At 33.5% G+C, this 19818-nt stretch overlaps 2 protein-coding genes across 4 annotated transcripts in view; one reads left to right on the top strand and one right to left on the bottom strand.

Annotated features, from left to right (window-relative positions):
* Positions 1–480: 480 nt before the first annotated feature.
* Positions 481–11215, bottom strand: LOC136799977 (ras-related protein Rap-1b-like). 2 transcript variants are annotated; one of them, XM_067056605.1, is made up of 6 exons: positions 11083–11213; positions 6482–6550; positions 6066–6122; positions 5643–5783; positions 4025–4122; positions 481–1247 (listed from the first exon to the last, which is right to left on the bottom strand). In XM_067056605.1, the coding sequence occupies exons 1-6, from the start codon at positions 11137–11139 to the stop codon at positions 1103–1105; spliced, it is 567 nt and encodes a 188-aa protein (XP_066912706.1). In that variant the 5' UTR covers positions 11140–11213; the 3' UTR covers positions 481–1102. The 2 variants fall into 2 exon arrangements, with proteins under 2 accessions (XP_066912706.1, XP_066912713.1); XM_067056612.1 differs by lacking the exon at positions 481–1247 and adding an exon at positions 2484–2708 and having other exon boundaries at positions 11083–11215.
* Positions 11216–11704: 489 nt separating this feature from the next.
* The window catches only part of LOC136800098 (gamma-tubulin complex component 6-like), a 53043-nt gene continuing 44929 nt past the window's right edge, over positions 11705–19818 (top strand). For both annotated transcript variants that reach the window (XM_067056719.1, XM_067056712.1), the window contains exon 1: positions 11705–11868. The gene's annotated coding sequence lies outside the window, so the exon portion shown is untranslated. The remainder of the gene's footprint in view (positions 11869–19818) is intronic.

The raw sequence follows: 19818 nt of genomic DNA, 5'->3' as shown, positions 1-19818 counted from the left end.
AATAACTAATGCTAATGATTACCACTTACGATTCAGATCAATTGCAATTAATGTGCACATAATAGGGTATTTACGATATTCTTGACGTAATGTATTATACTGGACCGCCCAAAACAAACCGGGCGTTTGGCACTAGTTTTAGGTCATATTAGGGTCGGTAAATTTTAACCTGAGAAGTGGTCCAATTTAGGGCCGTCGATCATAGGCCCGAAGAATTTGCAATTCACCGGTCTAAAAATTCGTTGTCTCAAATACATAGTCCCATACATTGTATTAATACAATGGGCTTCGTAAGAACATGAGTACATGGTAAGAATTACTCGACCTATAATATAGAATTAACTGGAGTTAATTTTTCATTCGTCATCTTATCAAAAACCAAAAAAACAGAGCAAAACCCATGCCTGAGTTTGCAATAATTATTCCGATGATTAAAGTAATAGTTTAAAACAGAAGAATGAGCATCAAAAACACTTTGGATTAATAAATTGGGAAAATAAATATTTTTGACATAAATCTAGCGACAAAAGTACAATTTCAAAGAAGCGAGAAAAAATAAACATTATAAGTACGTTAAGAAAAGCTTTCACAAAAACGATACCAATTGTGCGGATGAATCAAGAATTCTTTATGAAAACAAATATAATGTAGATCGGATTGAAGAGCTCTCGTAAATCTCAATTAGACTTTGACCTAAAAATAAAACTAGGCAAGAAAACATTCATGTATTTATACATATTAAGTGGAAAATAAAAAAATAAAAACATAAAATTCATTATACCAATGTTATCATCATCATTATCATTATAGCGTCATTATCTATTAGTGAGTATAACTTTTCTGACTATCAAGAACGTGCAGCTTAGGTACTGTACGGTATCAAAATAAACCATTTCCACCCACAAAGCTATGTATCATCTTTTTAATAATACCTTTTTCTCATTTGAAGGTCTTTTCAACCAATATCATTTGGCGCCCGACATACTTCTTTTTTTGATTGGATGATGAAGGTGCTAACTTTTGTTAACGTTTAGGTGAGAGTGTTAGTAACAACCAAAAATGAAAATATGAGCATCGAAAAAGATAACAAAAGAATTTCACTTTACAGCAAAACACATTTACTTTTCCCTCCGGACGCTTTCTTTCCTGGGCGTGTAACTGGTTGACGTTGGTTTATTTGTCGGACAAGATCGTGGAAGATTTCGTTGACGTTGATTTTCATCTTGGCTGACGTTTCAAGGAAAGTACTGAAAAAGAGGAAAACACATATTTGGTTAATTATCCCATATCAGTAAGATTCTAGCGATTTCATTGGTCGAAAGACATCACGTGGAGGTGAGATATATACCGTATCCTGTCTTCCTCGCGTTCGATTGAGAAAAAAAGAAGGCAAGCCTCGCCACCAATACGGTTTGACCCTGTATATCCCGTATCCCACCTCGAGAAGACCGTGTAATACAGACGAAAACGTTGCGACACTCTATAATATGTCCAAAAAAAAAGGTTTTAATTCGTCATTTTTTTTGAGCTCTGTTTATTCATGATATGCACCATTGTAATGTCTTCTGACATCTGACATTACATCACGGACCCAACAGATGATTGGTTGTAAATAATGTAAAAACAGTCAATACATTACTTACAACCAATCCGCTGTTGGGTACGTTATGCAATGTTAGAAGACATTGCAACGGAGCATATCATGAATACTGTACGATATTTTTGAAAAGATTATTTGAAATTTTCTTTAATGAAGAATATTTCGTTTTGACCGATTTTTCTGCAAACAGTAAAATTCCTGAAAACACACTATAAATTTAAGCTTTTCTAAGTTAAGGAGACATCAAAGATTCTCTTCTGTAGTACCATAGTCCGTTTACATTAATTATTGGACTAAATGGGACGTCTCCTAAATTTTAAGACATAATTTTTAGACGGTTCAATTGTTGGATTTATGGTTTTTGGTTAATGATTTTTTTGGATGAATAAAAATATCTGTTAAAATAAAATTGCAACTACCTACAAATGATCTATCTAATGTAAAAGAAGTGACGAACCAAAGATTCTACTGAAAAAAAAACTGATAAGGAATAAGTCAAGAATTAAAAACCTGATTCGAAATATGAAGTAAGATAAAAAAAAAACACTTTTAATTAAAGTTAGTTTAATCAGACAGAATCAGACCTTAATACTGCTTTAATAATAATAGCGAAGAAATCTAAAGTGAATAGTTTTTTGTTAGAATAAAGAAAGATAATATTATACACAATTTTTTCAATAAATATTTTCCAAAAAAAGGCATTCCTTTGATTAAAGTAATTCGGGGTAACAAAATTTCCAGAAATCGTCAATGAATCATAACAAAAGTAAACCCATAAACTGGCCAGACCATGAATAGCCTATTCACCATTGCAACCTAAAACATCACGACGGTTACAAGGTCTATGGGCACTCGAATAGAAATGCATTCAAAGATTAACCCAGCACCATAGTTCATGTTAAAGCATCTATGCTGAAAGAGACCAAAAACAGTCATGGTTTCGATATTGAATCTCTCCAAACAGTTTGTTTACAAAATGACGCATTTCTTTCCTTTAGATCGTGTTCGTGTCCTCTCCACTGGACTCGTTTGATTAATCTGTCGAACCAAATCGAAAAACATTTCACTAACGTTAATCTTCATTTTGGCTGATGTTTCCATGAAGGTACTAAGAAGAAATTTAAAAATAATATTTATCTTAAAGCTAGAATGTTGGAAAACCTACCTACAAAATGAAAGAAATGGTCAGAAAATGATTCCTGAATTACTGAATGAACCCGTGCAAAAACAGTTATAATCTGTTGGAGTGAATGGATGCATGGTGTTATAGAGTATTATAGTAAAGTAGTTAGGATATATTATGTAGTAGTGCAGTGTTGTATTGTAAGCAGATGGTGTCATGGTGTTGTTTTATGGCACTGAATATAAAAGATATGAAATAGTATCTCAAATTCGAAACCAATGCTTCAGTTTTTCAATAGTAGCTAAAAAGGTAGTTCAGATAAATTTTATACGAAACCACAAAATTGATACATTTGTTGATATTACAAAAGTGGAAAAATTCCATTAAAAAGTTGTTTAATTGATTTAAATTGCAGAAGCTGCAAATTAATTATCATTAGTTGCCAAGTTGTTCTAATTGGCTCTAATGAATGAAGTTCTAATTTGACCTTTGGGAAAGTTGAAAATCAGCCTAACACAGAACTCTAAAGAGCCCAAATACAAAGAGTTTCAAATATAGTGTATTGGCTGACGATTTTATTTTTTTGGGTGTATATGAATTATTATAAAGAGTAATGTACAATACCAACCTCATTAGAAGGTATCAAAAATGACAATGAAAAATTGATGGTCCAATAAATATGGAAAAATGTCAACAGTCCATTATATTGTCCTTGAGTCGGGTGAAAGTGCATGGTTAGTCTGTGTGTTGATTGGATCGAATGCTGATGTCAAGCGATATGATGGTTGTCGTAAAAAGTCACCAAAAAAGTCACCAAAACCTGTTTTTAAAGGCGCCGTCAACTCGCTTTGTGAATGAAAGTTTGTTAGCGTTGTTAGTGTGTTTGGTAAGGATTTGCATAAATCATGATGATAGAGCTTCTAAAGCTGATTTTAGATTCAATCACTAAAGAAACATTATGAGGCTTCGTGATCTGTTTTTTTTTTTATCTTACGTATAAATAGGTCAAATGGTTAAAACAATCAGAGCGAGGTCAGACCAGCTCAAATGTATCCATCTCGAGAAAAATGTGATTTATACATGACAGTAGCATTTGGTAAAGGGTTTTTGGAAAGTATTTGTTTGGTCATACTCAGACCTCCCAGTTCGGTATTGTTCTGAAAGGAAAAGCAGCAATTTCATTGGTCAAATTTGCGACTGGTTTCATTTCTGACCAATAGAATAGCTCCATTACAGTCCAGAGAGATACAGAACCAGAATCCATGAACAAAGTCCAAGGAAAAAATATAAACTTAACATACCAGTTTCCGAATTGTTTGGCGAGATTTTGTCCGTTATCTTTACCGACTACTCGTTCATCTTCGAGATCGCATTTGTTACCGACTAATACCATGGGTACCTGAGAATCATGAAAGAGAAATAATAATTACTAATAATTATTGACTTTTTTTAAATTTTCCATGTTTTTATACCAAGGATACTTAAAAATCACTATTACCAGGGTTAATAAAGACTCATAAATATCAGACAAAATTCCAAGCACTTCTACCACTGGCCGTTTTTTCTGATTAGAATTTGAGTTTTCACCAGCTTGGTAACCACTTACAGCAATCAATACCCATGACAGGACTTGAAATTTGTCTAAAGACCCCTTGGATGCCCTATGAAAAGTTTAATCTAAAGGATTGCTTATCATAAAGCGAAGAGAATTTTGATTCTACCCACCTTCTTACATATTCTTGGTATTTTGCTGACACATGGTAAATTTTTTTAAATATTGAGTTTTAAAACTGAATTCAAAATTGAGTATTTTGGCCGTATAACGGTCACAAAAAATTACTTGAAATTTTCACTGATGGTTTTCAAAAATTTCTACTGATTGGCTTAAAAATAGAACGCAAAGGTTTTGTAGGTAGTTTTTTATACATTTAAAAATGTTTAAAATATGTAATTGATTGTCAGTATAAATTGATGTTGTTTAGCTCGGTCCCTTTTAAACAAGCAATGTAAGCCTGTCTCCTTTGCCTTAGCTCATTGGTTTTCATAAATATGAGCTTATTGTTATTGTATTTAAAGTTTGTTACATTTGGCATAAAAAACAAGAATTTTTTAACCTTTCATGAACATTAAAATTTACAAATTTTTCTTTATTTTATTTCATCATCTGATGATTAGATATGAACTTTTTGTAATCAAACGTTATTTCATAAATAAAGTACATAATAATTTAGGACAGAAAATATCTTTGAAAACAGAGGCAGCAAACACACTTAAGATTATATCATCAATTAACGATCGTTTATTGTGTCAATTAAAAGATAATAACCTGGTGATAACAGCCTCAAGAATTTTTCACTTATCGAAACAGATAATTGACGAGTTAAGTTTTAGTTGAGGTTATATAATAACTTGTATGATGACTGTGTCCAAATTAAAAGGTTCTGTTGCTAGCGTTGTCAGAAAGTTTTGCTGTTTTGAAAAACAAAAACAACCTAATAATTCTTTTAAATTGTAAACATTTTTTCAAATGAAATATTTTATATTGTTTGAAAATTTGATGAAAACCCTTTATTACAACCCATAAAATTACAATAACAATCTTTTTTGGAAACAATTTTTTTTGGAAAATAAGACCATGTTTAGATGTTTTCTTGCACATACAATCATTCCAATAAAGTGAAATGAATTAAGAAATGTCACCATTTTTGGAAATAAAAGTAGTTCCTCCTCAATACAACTTTTCAATAGTTTGTACCTTTTCAAAACAACTAATCTCAATATTAGATATTATCGATATCCTGTTGATCCTTGAAAAGGGCCAAAATTCACGATATTTGTGACAATCCACTGGAGGTAAGAATTTGGACAAAACTGTGATAATAATAATAAAAATAAAATAAAAACATAAATAAAACTTACATCTTCGGTATCTTTTACGCGTAGAATTTGATCCCTCAGATCCATGAGGTCGTTAAACGTACTTTGTGCTGTGATTGAGTATACTAAGACAAAACCTTGTCCATTTTTCATATATAAATCTCTCATAGCTGTGAATTGTTCCTGGAAGATAAAATTGTTCAAAGGAATAGATAAAGGTGGTAAAAAAAAGCCTTTGTATTTTCACTGATAAAACTGAAGCTTGAAACATGGAATTGATAGAACATAAAGATTACGAGAAAATTGTTTGAAATACCTAGATTCTTTCAAACAAAAACAAAAAATTGTGCTTTGTGCTGTGGTTGAGTATACTAAGACAAAACCTTATCCATTTTTAATATATACAAATCTAGGTATTTTTATTTGTCCAAACAAAATTGAGATAAAAGAAAAATCTTGACTTACTGTACCAGCTGTGTCTAAAATTTCTAACATTGCTTGTTGACCGTCAACTTCAACTTGCTAAAAGAAAGAATTACAATATATCATATTTTTCACATTAACTCAATTTCTTAAAATGAACCAATAAAACTGAAACATCTAATATGGTGCTCAGACTAAGAAAAATTCAGAAAGATATATACACAAAATAAATCTAAAACCAACTTCAACAAGGTTTTAGAAAATATAACAGGATATTTTGTTGATTTCAGAATAATACAACAAAAGGGCATTGAACTGCAAACATATTCGTTAAGTCTGGACAGTCATACTGTATAAATCTTTAAACAAAATATCAAATATCAAATATATTATCAACAAATATCGACTACATTGACATCTGCTGATCTACAGTTATAATTCTTTGAAAAATCACTTACTTTTCTATATGAATCTTCGATAGTGGGGTCATATTTTTCAACAAAGATACCTTGGACGAATTGTACAGTCTAGAAATGAAAAAACATTTAACATTGAGAATACCAATTGGTGACATTCTTCTGAGATTTATTAGGCAAGGAACCTTAAAAAAGCTGAAACACCTTGGAGAACAACTTTATAAAGTTAACAAGCAACATGCTGAATGGACCTACCTGATGATGAAATTTAGATAGCAATGCGAAAAGAAAAATGAAAAAAATCAGTCAGAAAATATAGCGTTTAGCGAAAATACACAACGCAATAAATTCATCATTGATTGTTGATGGGGGGAGAGGGGAGGGTTGTAGGGAAATGATAAATAGGAAGTTGTGGTTGCAAAAATCTGTTTTATTGACAATTGAATCATGCTTGATGGTGAGCATTGTTATCAATAATGTTTTTGTGTGAAAAACATAGAAATATAAGGAAAAAATCCAATGAAAATCTGCAAAAACGGCGATTTCCGGCATTTTCAACCGGAAAAAATTTTTTCTCCAAAATCGAACTCGGCCATGTTTTGAGCATTGCAAATACGCATCTTTCTGCAAAAAATCAGAAAAAACTTATGATAAAATCTCGAGAAAATGTCAAAAAACCGGTTTTTCCGGCATATTTCCGGCATTTTCGGATGGAAAAAAATGTTTTTCGAAAATCGGGCTCCGTCACATTTTAGGTATTGTCATATTGCATCAGTGTACAAAATTTCATAAAAAAATGTAAAGTACAGCTCGAGAAATTCAAGAAATACTGTCTTTCCGGCGAAAATAGGTTGTTCCGGCGACTTTTAAAATAGTTCCGGCTTCAAAAATCAATTTTATTGAAAATTGAAACATGCTTGATGGTGGGCATTGCTATTAATAATGTTTTTGAATGAAAAAACAACCAATTATATGGAAAAAGTCCAATGAAAATCCAGAAAAACGGCGATTTCCGGCATATTTCCGGCATTTTCGGCCGGAAAAAATTTTTTCTCAAGAATCGGACTAGGCCATGTTTTGGGCATTATTAATACGCATCTTTGAGCAAAAAATCAGAAAAAACTAATGATGAAATCTCGAGAAAATGCCGAAAAACCAGTTTTTCCGGCATATTTCCGCCATTTTCGGCCGGAAAATTTTTTTTTTCGAAAATCGGGCTCCGTCACATTTTGGGCATTGCCATTTTGCATCATTGTGCAAAAAATTAGAAAAAACTAATGAGCCGATCCCGAGAAAAGCTGGCAACAGACGAACGAACGAACGAACGGACGAACGAACGGACAAGGGTTAATTTAAAGGACTACCTTAGGTAGGTCCAAAAACCTAAAATTTAATCTAAGAATCTTTTAATGATGTGACAAGAAGCATTATTCATTTAGATTTATGGCGATGTTGGGTGTTTATAGAGGTATGTACATGGTACAATTCAAATGATGATGACGAAGTTGGCCTTTAGGTCATTAGTATTTAGAAAAATTTGATTTGAATTATACTTAATTAATATTAATATTAATATTTTGGTTTTCTTATCATCATGCATTTTTAATGCAGGCAATAAGGCTCAAAAAGTTTAGTTACATCGTGAGATCTTTTAATTGTTGTGGATTTAGAAAGGAAACTTTTATTTTTACAAAATCTTGTTTTATACATATAACATGACATCATAGGGCATCACACTACGATTTAGAAGGGAAATCCATTGTAAAAAGAAACAGAAAAGTAATTTTAAATCTAATGCTTTGCAATACAAGTCACAGTTTTGGAATTTATAAGGAAGTAGTATGACTGCTGCACAACAAAAACAATGTACATGATATCACTTCCTGTCGTTGCCATCCTTAAATCAATATCGTAATTCTTGTAATTAAATCATATCCTTTTAAAAAGGCTTTTTCTATCTCTTTTCAAGTTGAAATAATCGATCTTATTCAGTGTTATTATTATGATAATAAAAAGTGTCCATGACAATAACTTCATTGAATTTTTCTGATTTAATATTCTACTTCATTTTTTTGACATTAACACAACGGATATAAAAGCATTATCCTGTTTTTAGCTTTACACACACACATTTCTCTAAAGAATATATTTTTAACATGTTCAGCTTTTTGTTTTCAAAAACTGTTCAACCCATTAAGAATTATAAACAGACTGAATATACTGTCAGTTGAAGGATAATTCTTATTTTCACATAAATTTATTCATGAAACAAATAATAGTAAAATATGCATTAGATGGCACTAGCTTTAACTAGAGTCCATCTTGTATTATAATACATATCAAAATTAGGAAATCTCAGAACATAGAAAGTTTTAGTTAATAATCCACTTTATGATGAAAGTTCCAAATACCAACAAATATTTTCAGAAACCTACACTTCCAGATTGGTATCAAAATCTCAGACATCATGACTTTCAGTGACTTAGTATAACAAAAATATTTTTGCATTAAGTCAAATGCCTTATCATAAAGTAGTTATCATTTAAAAAATGATCAATTAGCGATGGTTCCACAATTTTTGGAGCATGACATTCTCTTATTGTTACTAAATATAAGTTGGTCTAATGTTGACATCCCTCATCTAATTCTAAAATCTGCCTTTAGAGATAGGAATTATGAAGGTCAGAATCACTGATCAAAACTATATTTCTTTGACAATCCACTTTTTTTTCAATCATTAATTCAGATATTCCTTTTATTCCTACCTCTAAAAAAGAGTGACAGAATCGGATTAGACCAACTTATGTAAACATTAGTCCAACTTACTCACGTAAATTGGCCTAAGGTCGACATCCCTCATTGAATTCTGACACCCTTCTTTAAACCGCTGTGTGTTCAACATGTTGGTTGAATTATTTCTATCCCAAATATCATAAACTGCAGTAAAAATATTTGCGAAAAGAACCTATACAAAATCACTGAGAAAATCGTCACACTTTTAGGATTCTTAGACATCAATTTCTTAGCATACTACAACCTCTTAGTATACTACGACCTACCGTCAAATGCTCTAATTTGGGACTATCTGACAAAACATGGGACGGCAATTCGGCCACCATTTCACCGAACCTCCAAAGTCATTTGATTTCATTTAATGAACGGCATATTAAAAAATACACGAAAACAAATTTGTTGTCAAAGAGATTTAACAGTAAGTGAAAATACAGACCAGATATCAACCAGTCCCATGTTTCGACCAATCGTCCCAAGTTAGAGCAGTTGACGGTAATAACGAGTCTAATATCTTAGTATGTTAAGAGGTCCTTGACAAAAAACATTCAAATTTTTTATTTTATAAATAAGCTTCAGACCCCTCTCTCCTTGTTTTTATCGGCCAAAATTTTTCAAAACAAACTTTTACCTCTCAGAAAACACAATTTTTTCTGGCCTTCCCTTTAATATTATCTCTAAGAAAGGTGTCCGAATTATACAAGGGATGTCAATATCAGACCAACTTATGGTATAGTGTTTATTATGCTTTTTCATAGGGTGGCAATGACAAATGAAATATCTTCGTTTCACATCACCCAACTGACTTTTGAAAATTGAGTCGAGGAGTCAGTAAATTTGTCAGATTTTTTGAGTCAACGTTACCTTCGCTCAAAAATTTTATTATTGTTTATTTTTTGCGAGCGATTTCTAGTGCATTCGCAACATTTTAACTTTGTTTATCATTACATGCGCTATTTTGTGTCAAAGGTCATGAATTGAAACCACGCAAAACACGTGTCATTTTAGCTGGCTGGCTATTGAACATTTTTCTTCGCCTCACTTAACGCCCTTCAGGCGGTTGAAGGGACCACAAACCAAGTTTAAGAAAACCTGAAAATTTTTTCGACCAACCTACTCACTTTTTAGACCTAACGAGGATGCAAAATTAAGATATTTGTGATCGTTGTCTAGGAAAGTGTACATAGTGCAAAAGCCACTATAATGATGAAACTTTTTGGTGTACATAGTTTTTTTCTCATTTTCACTTAAGAATGTTAATAGTAACTCATCATCCTAGCTTGAATCCGGGTATATACTGTAAGCGGTCTAATGTCAACATCCCTCTTCTAATCTCGACATCCTTCTTTAAAGATAGGAATAATAGGAAGGTCAGAATCGCGGATTGAAACTAATTTTCTTTGCTGAGCAATCAGTTGAGGAGTCCATCAGTGATTACGACCTTTCTATTATTCCTATCTTTAAAGAAGGATGTCGAAATTAGAAGAGGGATGTCAATATTAGACCAACTTACGGTACGTAGCAAGACCCTCTAATTCAATTATTATCAAAATACAGTTACATCCAAGAAAGAAGGTTTTTATTTTATGGTTTTTTATCTTTTATACTGAATTTTAGAAGTTGTCAAAATTTTATTTCGAACAAAAGGTTAGTTGCGGGAAGAATAGATATTTTAAATGATCACTAAAAAGAAATCAAGTCAACAAAATAAAACAGACAAAATGATGATTTTGTTGTTTTAAAACAAATCGTCAAAAAGACACAAGATTCTTGCGTTAAAATGCAAATCAGACAAATATAACAATTAGGAGGACATTGTACATATATATTGTATAGACAACAACTGTCCTTACCAGGGCAGATTTACCGACACCACCAGATCCTAAAACGACAAGCTTGTATTCCCTCATATTTATGTTTTGTTGAAGTTGTGAATGTATCTGAGTTAACTAGAAAAAGTCAAAAAAATAAAAATACATAAAACTAAATATCCAAGGTCAAATAATTCACACAGACACCATTCACATTTTCAAAATAACGATGATTAATTCACCAAAAATATCACAGATTTCTTTCAGGCACTTCTTGCTTGCCCAATCACCACGGAGCCGCCTTGTTTATTTCAAAATTTATAATGCGCGGTCGTAGGAATTCTATATGTAGAACTGGTGGCCGGGATGACGGCCCCTCCTTTAGTTTTTTGAAAATTCCGGATCACGGGACAAACAAACCCCAAACAAAATAAGTTTAAATGTGAAAAAGTTCAATCTAGTACCTCCAAGGGATAAATAATCATAGAATGTTCACTCTCTTTGAGATCTAAAGGGTTTTTTGGGTCAAAGTTATTCCATATTCAAACAATATTTCGTTAATGACTTTTTTTCAAAAAACAAAAAGAAATTTTGGTCCGGGCTTGAAGGAGTGCGGGTAGGCTAGAAAAACGCACGAATTTTGGTGAATTCGTTACATGAAACCAAAACAAAATGAACATGTAAATAAAAATGGCGGACCCGCGGCTTCAAATTATTGAACATTTTATTTTTTCTTTGCATCAAAATGCTTTTGATTTAGCATTGCTTTAAAAGGATCATTGGGATAAAAAGGATCATTGGGATATTACGAAATCAGTAATTAATTAAGTAAGTTTTTTTGAATTTATAATTCTAGATAATATCATTTTCTCATTTACTCAAATATAATATTGTATTTAATTTTCAGTCAGGCACATCCTGGCAAATGAACGGGGTGATCATTTGCATGGGGTATTCGTCACCCAGTGTAAATGAGATAGGACGTCTCAGGCTAAAAGCGTGAAAATTAATAAAAATGAACTTCAAACTGAAAAAGGGAATCAATGTTTAGAAAAAGGGGTTACGCGCGCTCCAGAACGCTTAAGTACGTTCCTCCACTCTGTTTGCATAGCAAAGACATGTGAGAGTGACAAAAAAAAGCCGTAAATGTCACGAATTTAAGTTGCGAAGCGACCCAGAACCTCCTCGATTTGCAAGTTGCAAACAAAAAAATTGAATGACAAACAAACGCCGTATATTAAAGTAAGATGAAAACACTAGACACTCTCAGAGGATCTTGAATTTAAAGAGTTGTCGCAATAAACAGACTGTACCCTTATAATCATAAAGGTTGGTGAGTCCAGTCAAAACAAAACAAAACACAGATTTGATCTGTAGCGTCATGCTTCACCTTACACCTTTACTTTACAAAATGGAGAAAGTTTTACAATAAACCAAGGAAAATATCAAAATTTCTGAGAGATGAATTTTTTTGAATACTATCATGTGTAAAAATGCTGAAAAAAGGAAGAAAAGTTTAGTACAGACCTTTTGCTATCCGCAATGTCATGTCTTAATGAAAAAAAACTCAAGCAGACTTATGATAATATTTAAAATCCACTTTAACTCATTATACATTAGTGAATAATGTTTAAATGTTGAGTTTTTAATTATTTAATATGAAATCGTAACATAGCAAAAGGTCTATTTCCAAAATATAATTTTTTTAAATAAGGGACCACAAATACAGGAAGGCCTTCTGAAGAATATGGGTCATACCTGGTCAGCAAGTCAGTATATAATAAAACTAAATCTCTGAAAATCTAGGATCAGAAGGTCAAGATCTAAAAAATTTGTGACAATTTAAAGCACCAGACTCTTTCCTCTTTATTGATGAATGATATTTGTGTCATTTTCATTGTGATATTTTGAATTCATTTAAGTTTTGAGATGAATTTACAAATACATTTTAAAATTTTCAACTTGTTCAGTTGCAAATTCAATACTATTACTTTTCTATTTTGAAAAAATAGGGTCGGTCAGGCCTGCAGAACCATTAATTTGGTCTCACCTAATGCCAAAAAGAAAAAAACTTTCAAACCAGGGAAACGATTTCATTCTTCCAAAAAAATGCAAAAAAGGAAAATTCATGACAAAAGTATTACAGTAAACCACATTTTAGATGCATGCGAAGGAAAGGTCATAAGGCGTCAATCACATATAAGTTGTTATCGCGTCATTTCCAGCCCCAAAAAGTGAGTCGGTCGGTCGGTCAGTACTAAAATCGTCGGAAAAGTGCGCTCTGAACCTAGGCAGTCGGTCAGCACTAGAATCATCGGAAAAATAAATGCGCCCTGAACATAGGTTTGTTCGCGCGGCAAGAATTTTCAAACGCACTAGTTGCATTATGATCTTTGTTACATATCACGGTTGCAAAAAACAGTCGCATAGCGCTTTTTAACGCAAACAATCTTTGAAAAATTACGGACGGAAAGCTTCTTTGAACTAACACTGGATGATCCAATCGGCGACTAACGATGAATGTATAAAATGCTTTGAAAAATATTGGTAAAAAATCCGATAGATTTCCCACTTTCCGACTGAAAAGTGTCGGATTTTTAAGATAGAAAGTGAGTCGGTCGGACGACGCGAACACAACTTATTTGTGATCTACGCCTAAGTCATAATTTACGACAAAAGTTTTCCAAGTTTTAAACGCACTTTGAAAGAAATCACCAAATTCATGACAAAAGTTTTCCCCATTTTAAACGCATGCGAAGGAAAGTTCATAGTTCACGACAAAAGTTTTCCCCATTTCAAACGCATGCAAAATAAAAGTTAATAGTTACGACAAAAGTTTTCCCCATTTTAAACGCATGCAAAGGAAAAGTTCATAGTTCACGACAAAAGTGTTCCCCATTTTAAACGCATGCAAAGGAAAAGTTCATAGTTCACGACAAAAGTTTTCCCCATTTTAAACTCATGCAAAATAAAAGTTAATAGTTACGACAAAAGTTTTCCCCATTTTAAACGCATGCAAAGGAAAAGTTCATAGTTCACGACAAAAGTGTTCCCCATTTTAAACGCATGCAAAGGAAAAGTTCATAGTTCACGACAAAAGTTTTCCCCATTTGAAACTCGTGCGAAGGAAAAGTTAATAGTCCACCACAAAAGTTTACCCCATTTTAAACGCATACAAAGGAAAAGTTAATAGTTCACGTTAATAGTTTTCCACATTTAAACGCTTATGTTAGCTAATAAATTCAAATACAACTATTATGCGTTTTATAACTGAGAGTGATGATACAGCTACAGGTAAATATTCAAAATATATTTTGTATAAATCCCTTTTTTGCTTTTATTTGTTAGTTGTACAGTATACTGGTCTTTTGGGTGTTGCTAGCGCTAGCCTAGGTAAGTTAAGGCCAACAACCCTCAAGTTGGAAAATCAAGGGGCAATGTTGTAGATGAATATAGCTATACAAAATGTTATACTTCCCTTTGTCCTGTTGATTGGTGCTGCCCTGTCCATCTGTTTGTTTGGTGCTGTCTACTGTTGATGAGGTATGAAGAAATTTGACTTGAATACAAGCTTCTTTGCATTGATACTCAAAATTCTATATTCAATTATAACATGGTCCTTGTGGAAATTTCTCGGAGGAGAAAATTCCACAAATTTCAACAGAAATTGCTTCGGTCATTGGTCATCGGTCCGCAACAAGTCATCTTTACGTAACTAATGGTAACGGATGAGCATTTTTGAGCAATCTCATTATTTAAAATATAAAGCACTGAGGATCCTTCACTTGCGATCGGAGTGATCTGAGGATTTAAAAATTGATACGAAAATTGATGTCATGTAGTCATACACGAAGTCTGAATTTTGAAAGTGGTTGAGCGATATATAGGAACTTAGTCGACCGCGCGCACATTATACCAAAGGAGACGCGCTGCGCGCGTAAAAAAGGAAGAATAACTGGGAACTTTATTTTTTCATTAAAAGTTTCTTCAATCTTCGAAGACACAATTGCAAATTATAGAGCTTGGTGCAGGTAGATTAGTCTGACACAGAATGTTATAAACAGTCTGTGTGTGAACCCTTGTTGACAGACTTGCTGAACTTTGGAAACCCAGGCAAACACACATAATCAACTTACCATAAAAACTCATTCACAAGCTTTAAAGACTTTCAAAACTACTAAAAACCACATCAAAACATCAGCAACATGTATTTAGACTTCCAGCCAACAGCCATTTTGTTTCGAAATGAATCTATGTTTTCATTTTCATACGACCCTCGACATGGCCCGAGAATCCTCGGGCCTCTTCGGGCCATGTTCGAGCCGAGAGACCCTATCAATTATTTTGGCCCGAACATGACCCGAGTCATTCGGGCCATGTTCGGGCCATGTCAGAAGATTCCATATTTAAATTGATTCAGCATGTCAAACAAAATAGTACAAAATAAGACTTGTCTGTTTTGTTTATATCGCTCAAAAAAACTTTACGATTTTCCCGTGGACACGCTTCAGTTTAAAACCAGGACCAGTTTACTAGCAAATATTTCCACCCTAAGTATATTTATAACTATGTTTTCATACCAAATAAGACATTTAATATTTATATGAATTTACAACATTCATATATTTAATATAATTAAGAGAAACCAAGTTTTTCTCAAAGAAAATGTTAAAAAAATTCAGTCCTGAAATTACACGCCTGTTTAAATCATGTTTTCAAAAATTGGCCCGAGTGTGGCCCGTGCGTGGCCCGAACACGGCCCGAATTCTCGGGTCAGCTCGGGCCAGCTCGGGCCATACTCGGGCCATACTCGGGCTTTACGCGAATTCCAATAAAAGTTTTGGCCCGAGAATTCTCGGGCCATGTCGAGGGTCGTATTTTCATTTGTTTTCCTTTTTTCTGCAGAGTCAGCTTTTTCCATAAATTATGCGCGCGCATCGAAATTATCAAAATGCGCGCGAAAGTACTGCTAAGAGCTGGCCAATCAGGCCGAACCTGCATTGCAGGGAAAAATCTCCCTGCAGGCGAGTTACCTGCGCCAAGCGTTAAACAAGCAGCAAAAATATCATAAACTAGACTGTGAAAAAAGTTTAACGCTTGGATTCCCAGGCTAAATTGACCCATGGAAAAAAAATTTCATCTATGCAGTTCTTTGAAATGAAGCAAAATATTTCCAACCCGGTTCAATTAAACTGGGTATTCGGCGCTATTACGTCACTTTCGTTTTCGACCCCGTTCATTATTGCCAATGGTTGCAAGTGAAAAATACCCTGTCATTTGCCAGGATGTGCCTGACTGATTTTCAATCTCCTCAGCTCAGTAGTCAAACAAAATCAGTCAGGACTTCCTTTCAGAGTGTGGCTTGAATCCGCCTTCTTCAGATCCTTGGTTAGAAAAAGCTACCGTCAACTGCTCTAACTTGGGACGATTGGTCGAAACATGGGACCAGCATGGGACTGTTGTATATCTGGCCTGTATTTTCACTTTTTACTGTTAATTAAATCTCTCTTTGAGTTTAAGTTTAACAACAAGTTTGTTTTGCTTGATAACTCCACCAAGTTTATCAATCATACTTTCTGTCATAACATGTCACGATAACTTTCACTGATAGCGCGCCCTTTTTAACTTTTTTGTTTTCATTCAAAATGATCGGACGCTGATTGCGGAATTAGAGAACGCCCACCATACCATAGCGACTCCAGAAGTCATGCAACTTTCGTTGACGTCAAACCAAATGTTTCATTTTTCCATGAACTTTGAACCCTTCGAACTTTTTTTCTATGTATGCTAAAGCGTTCCGGTTTTTACTAAAAGAAAGCCCGTGATCTTAGCTTTCCAGCGGTATATAACACTGTGGACACGGGCTAGACGGCAAATTGGTAAAATGCCAAACGTTTTGCAACATTTTTAAAATTGTTTTCCGACGGGAGAAAAAAAAATTGCTACTATCGATGAGCAAATGTTTCTGGAAATGGAGGAAAATGTATTTGAAGGCTGAAACTTTGTATGTTTATCAGAAAAAGGGTGAGGAATTCAAAAATCACATTCGCTAATTTTAGTTCTTTCATTTTCATGTAGTTTTTTTCACTTTTTTGCTTCTTTTGCATGGGAATGTCCCAAAAAAAAGTTTTTATTTCTGCCGAAATGGATTTTCTTTTCATTTGGGGTTTCTCCTTTCAGAAAAACTTATTCTTTACTTACTGTATAACTTTTTGTTCCTCCATTTCCAGAGGCCCCTTGAAAATGGGTCCTACCACCTATCACCTGACTCATTTCAGCCTTTTCCAAGCTACTTTTCTTCAAAAACAAAAACAAAACAATGCAATGTCTTCTTTTTTCAAAAAAAGATATATCTTTCGTTATTTTGATAAATTTTACAAATATTTTTATATAATAATATTCTAACACCATCAAAGAATTCTCCCTCCAAATTTCAGTTCTCTAGCTACACTAGAAAAAGAGATATGCAAAATTGAAGAAGCATGACTGGAAAGTTTCTTTTTTTTCTTTTTTGACACATTTTACGAATTTTTCCAAGCTTATTTACCTAACCTTTTTTTTGACATTTTTAGTCAATTTTTTGACACTAAAATTTGAATATCTTTACAACCACTTATCTTCTGGAGGCTTATGACCCCTCATTTTCTTTCTTTTTCAAAGCTCTATAAGATAGGATAGGTTTTGAAAAAAAAATTAAAATTTGAAAAATCTTCTGGAGTTGTTACCCACCACGTGCGTTTGTGTAGGGTAAAATGGCGAAATGCGAAAATCGATTTTGGCAAATTTTTTTTGAAAAATGACCCTACAAGATTTGACTATATCTTTTTATTCCATGCATGAAGAGATTAATTTCAAATAAAAAATATATTGACAATTAATGGGTAAGCTTTCTAGAAATCCAAACATAAATTGCATAGCTTTTACCAAAATGCAAAAAATAGCACTTTAGGATCAGAAACAGTCAAAAACCCGCTTTTTCCAATTTTCTTCGAGTTACAGGAATTAAATTCCTTGTTTGTTTTGATCTGAAACTTTTAGTAGGGGTGGCCAACATGGTTCCCTTGCTCATATCAGGGGGTCCCAAGACAGGGGTAAGAGAATTAAAGTTTCTAAGTAAAATCTTAATTATCACCCAAAAAAGTCAGTTAGGAACATTTGGCGAGTTCCTGTATGCAGCTGCAATCAAAAAAATCATAACCGCACTCATAAAAAAATTACGTTTGCTTCTTTTTTTACCGTTTTTTGCCTAGACGATATAGCAAACATAGTAAGTATAAGCAGACTGTGCCTTTAATTGGCTGTAAAAAATCTCTGCGCCGGTAGAAATTTCTCCAACTTTCAACAATGATAGAACACACCTATTTAAACAAAATTAACCGGCCCATTTCTTATCTTTCTACTTCTTCATCTTCAATGAAGCTCTCAAAGTCAAATAGAATTAAGCACATAAGATATTCTTATAATTTTGAAATGTTGTTTGCGCTTTCGCTACAGTGGAGTGCATGACGTAACTCGCACGGCAACAAACTCACCTTCTGTTGGCTGATCATATTGGGCGTTTTGGCGTTACCACCCTCGAAGCGGTGGGTGTCTTTAGCATTCCGTAACTCTGTCCACCATTTTAAATGAGTTAACAATAGATCCAAAAGGGCACCCTCGTCAAGGAAGATCATTTGCTCCGGCTTTGGGAAGTAGTAATGTTTTCAATTGTTTTTGATGGAAAATGGTAAAAAACTTAAGTTTACAAGTGTCATTTAGTTTTTGCTGGCTTATAGAATGGCAGGATCCTGGATGGTTTCCCTAACTGAAAGTGCCTTTTTTGTCCATATCTTTTAAATATATAGTCCCAGCCTTATCCCTCCTTCAATAAAGCTTCCTATACCTTTTGTCCTTCAGAAAAACCAAAAATATTGGCCTTAAATTGCTTGCTTTCAGTTCCTGTAGCCAGTAGTGTGACCCCCTGTATTTCTATTTTATTCTGTGCGGGTTTTTCGATAGAGATGTCACATGACTCAAATCCCGCAGTCTTATTGAACTAGAGAAAGCGAAAGTAAAATTGCGCAATCTGATTGGATGAAAAATATTTCTCGAAAATAATTCTCATTCTAAAACAAGATGGCGGCGAGAAAAGCATGTCTTTTGCTTTGGATGAAAGGTTGTAAATTCTGGTTGATTTTAAGGTTTTATTTTATCTTATCTCATTTACTTTAATTAGTAGAGGCTTCTTCAATATTTGGAGAAGGTAAGTGTATAAAAGTTATTTGTTTTTCGGTGGAAAAAAGTGTTTAAAAAAGCATTTTTTGTGCTCAAGGTTTATTTTTCTTCGCAAATTTTTGTCTTCAATCTTAATTAGATGAACGAGTATTTGACTGATGGTTATGATTTTTTCACAGAACATACTGTAATAAAACTATTCAGAAACTTGAACCTTTTTACAGAATTTCAAAAAATCTGTTAGTTCTGGAGATATATTGAAAAGTTTAGACATGGGTAGCTCGCGTTTGTTTTTCGCGTTCCCAAACCAAACGCACGTGCCGCTTAACCGCCTATCGCACATGATGGGGATTAACAAATAACGATTGTGTAACTTGCTGCACGAGTGACGTCAAACACTCCATCGTATTGCCACTAATTTGGTCTTCTTCGTTCCAGTCGTGTGTGTTCCACTAAAGATTTTTTTCATATTTCGATTTAAAAGCCTACTCTGTGCATAAGAGAAATCATGTATTTTTTAATACTCCCCGTTCATTAACTCAAATCAAACGACTTTGGAGGTTT

This window comes from Clytia hemisphaerica, unplaced genomic scaffold, assembly GCF_902728285.1.
Source record: "Clytia hemisphaerica strain Z4C2 unplaced genomic scaffold, Clytia hemisphaerica genome assembly, whole genome shotgun sequence".
NCBI lineage: Eukaryota > Metazoa > Cnidaria > Hydrozoa > Leptothecata > Clytiidae > Clytia > Clytia hemisphaerica.
This window is presented reverse-complemented; position numbering and strand designations above follow the sequence as displayed.

Bases quoted from the DNA above. Each gene is read 5' to 3' on its own strand.
- LOC136799977 (XM_067056605.1), bottom strand. From the start codon at position 11,139: ATGAGGGAATACAAGCTTGTCGTTTTAGGATCTGGTGGTGTCGGTAAA. The intron at 6,551-11,082 runs GTAAGGACAGTT...TTTCATTTCTAG, and splicing joins GTGTCGGTAAATCTGCCCTG to ACTGTACAATTCGTCCAAGG. The intron at 1,248-4,024 runs GTATGTTAAGTT...CCTCTTTTTCAG, and splicing joins GCCAAACAATTCGGAAACTG to TACTTTCCTTGAAACGTCAG.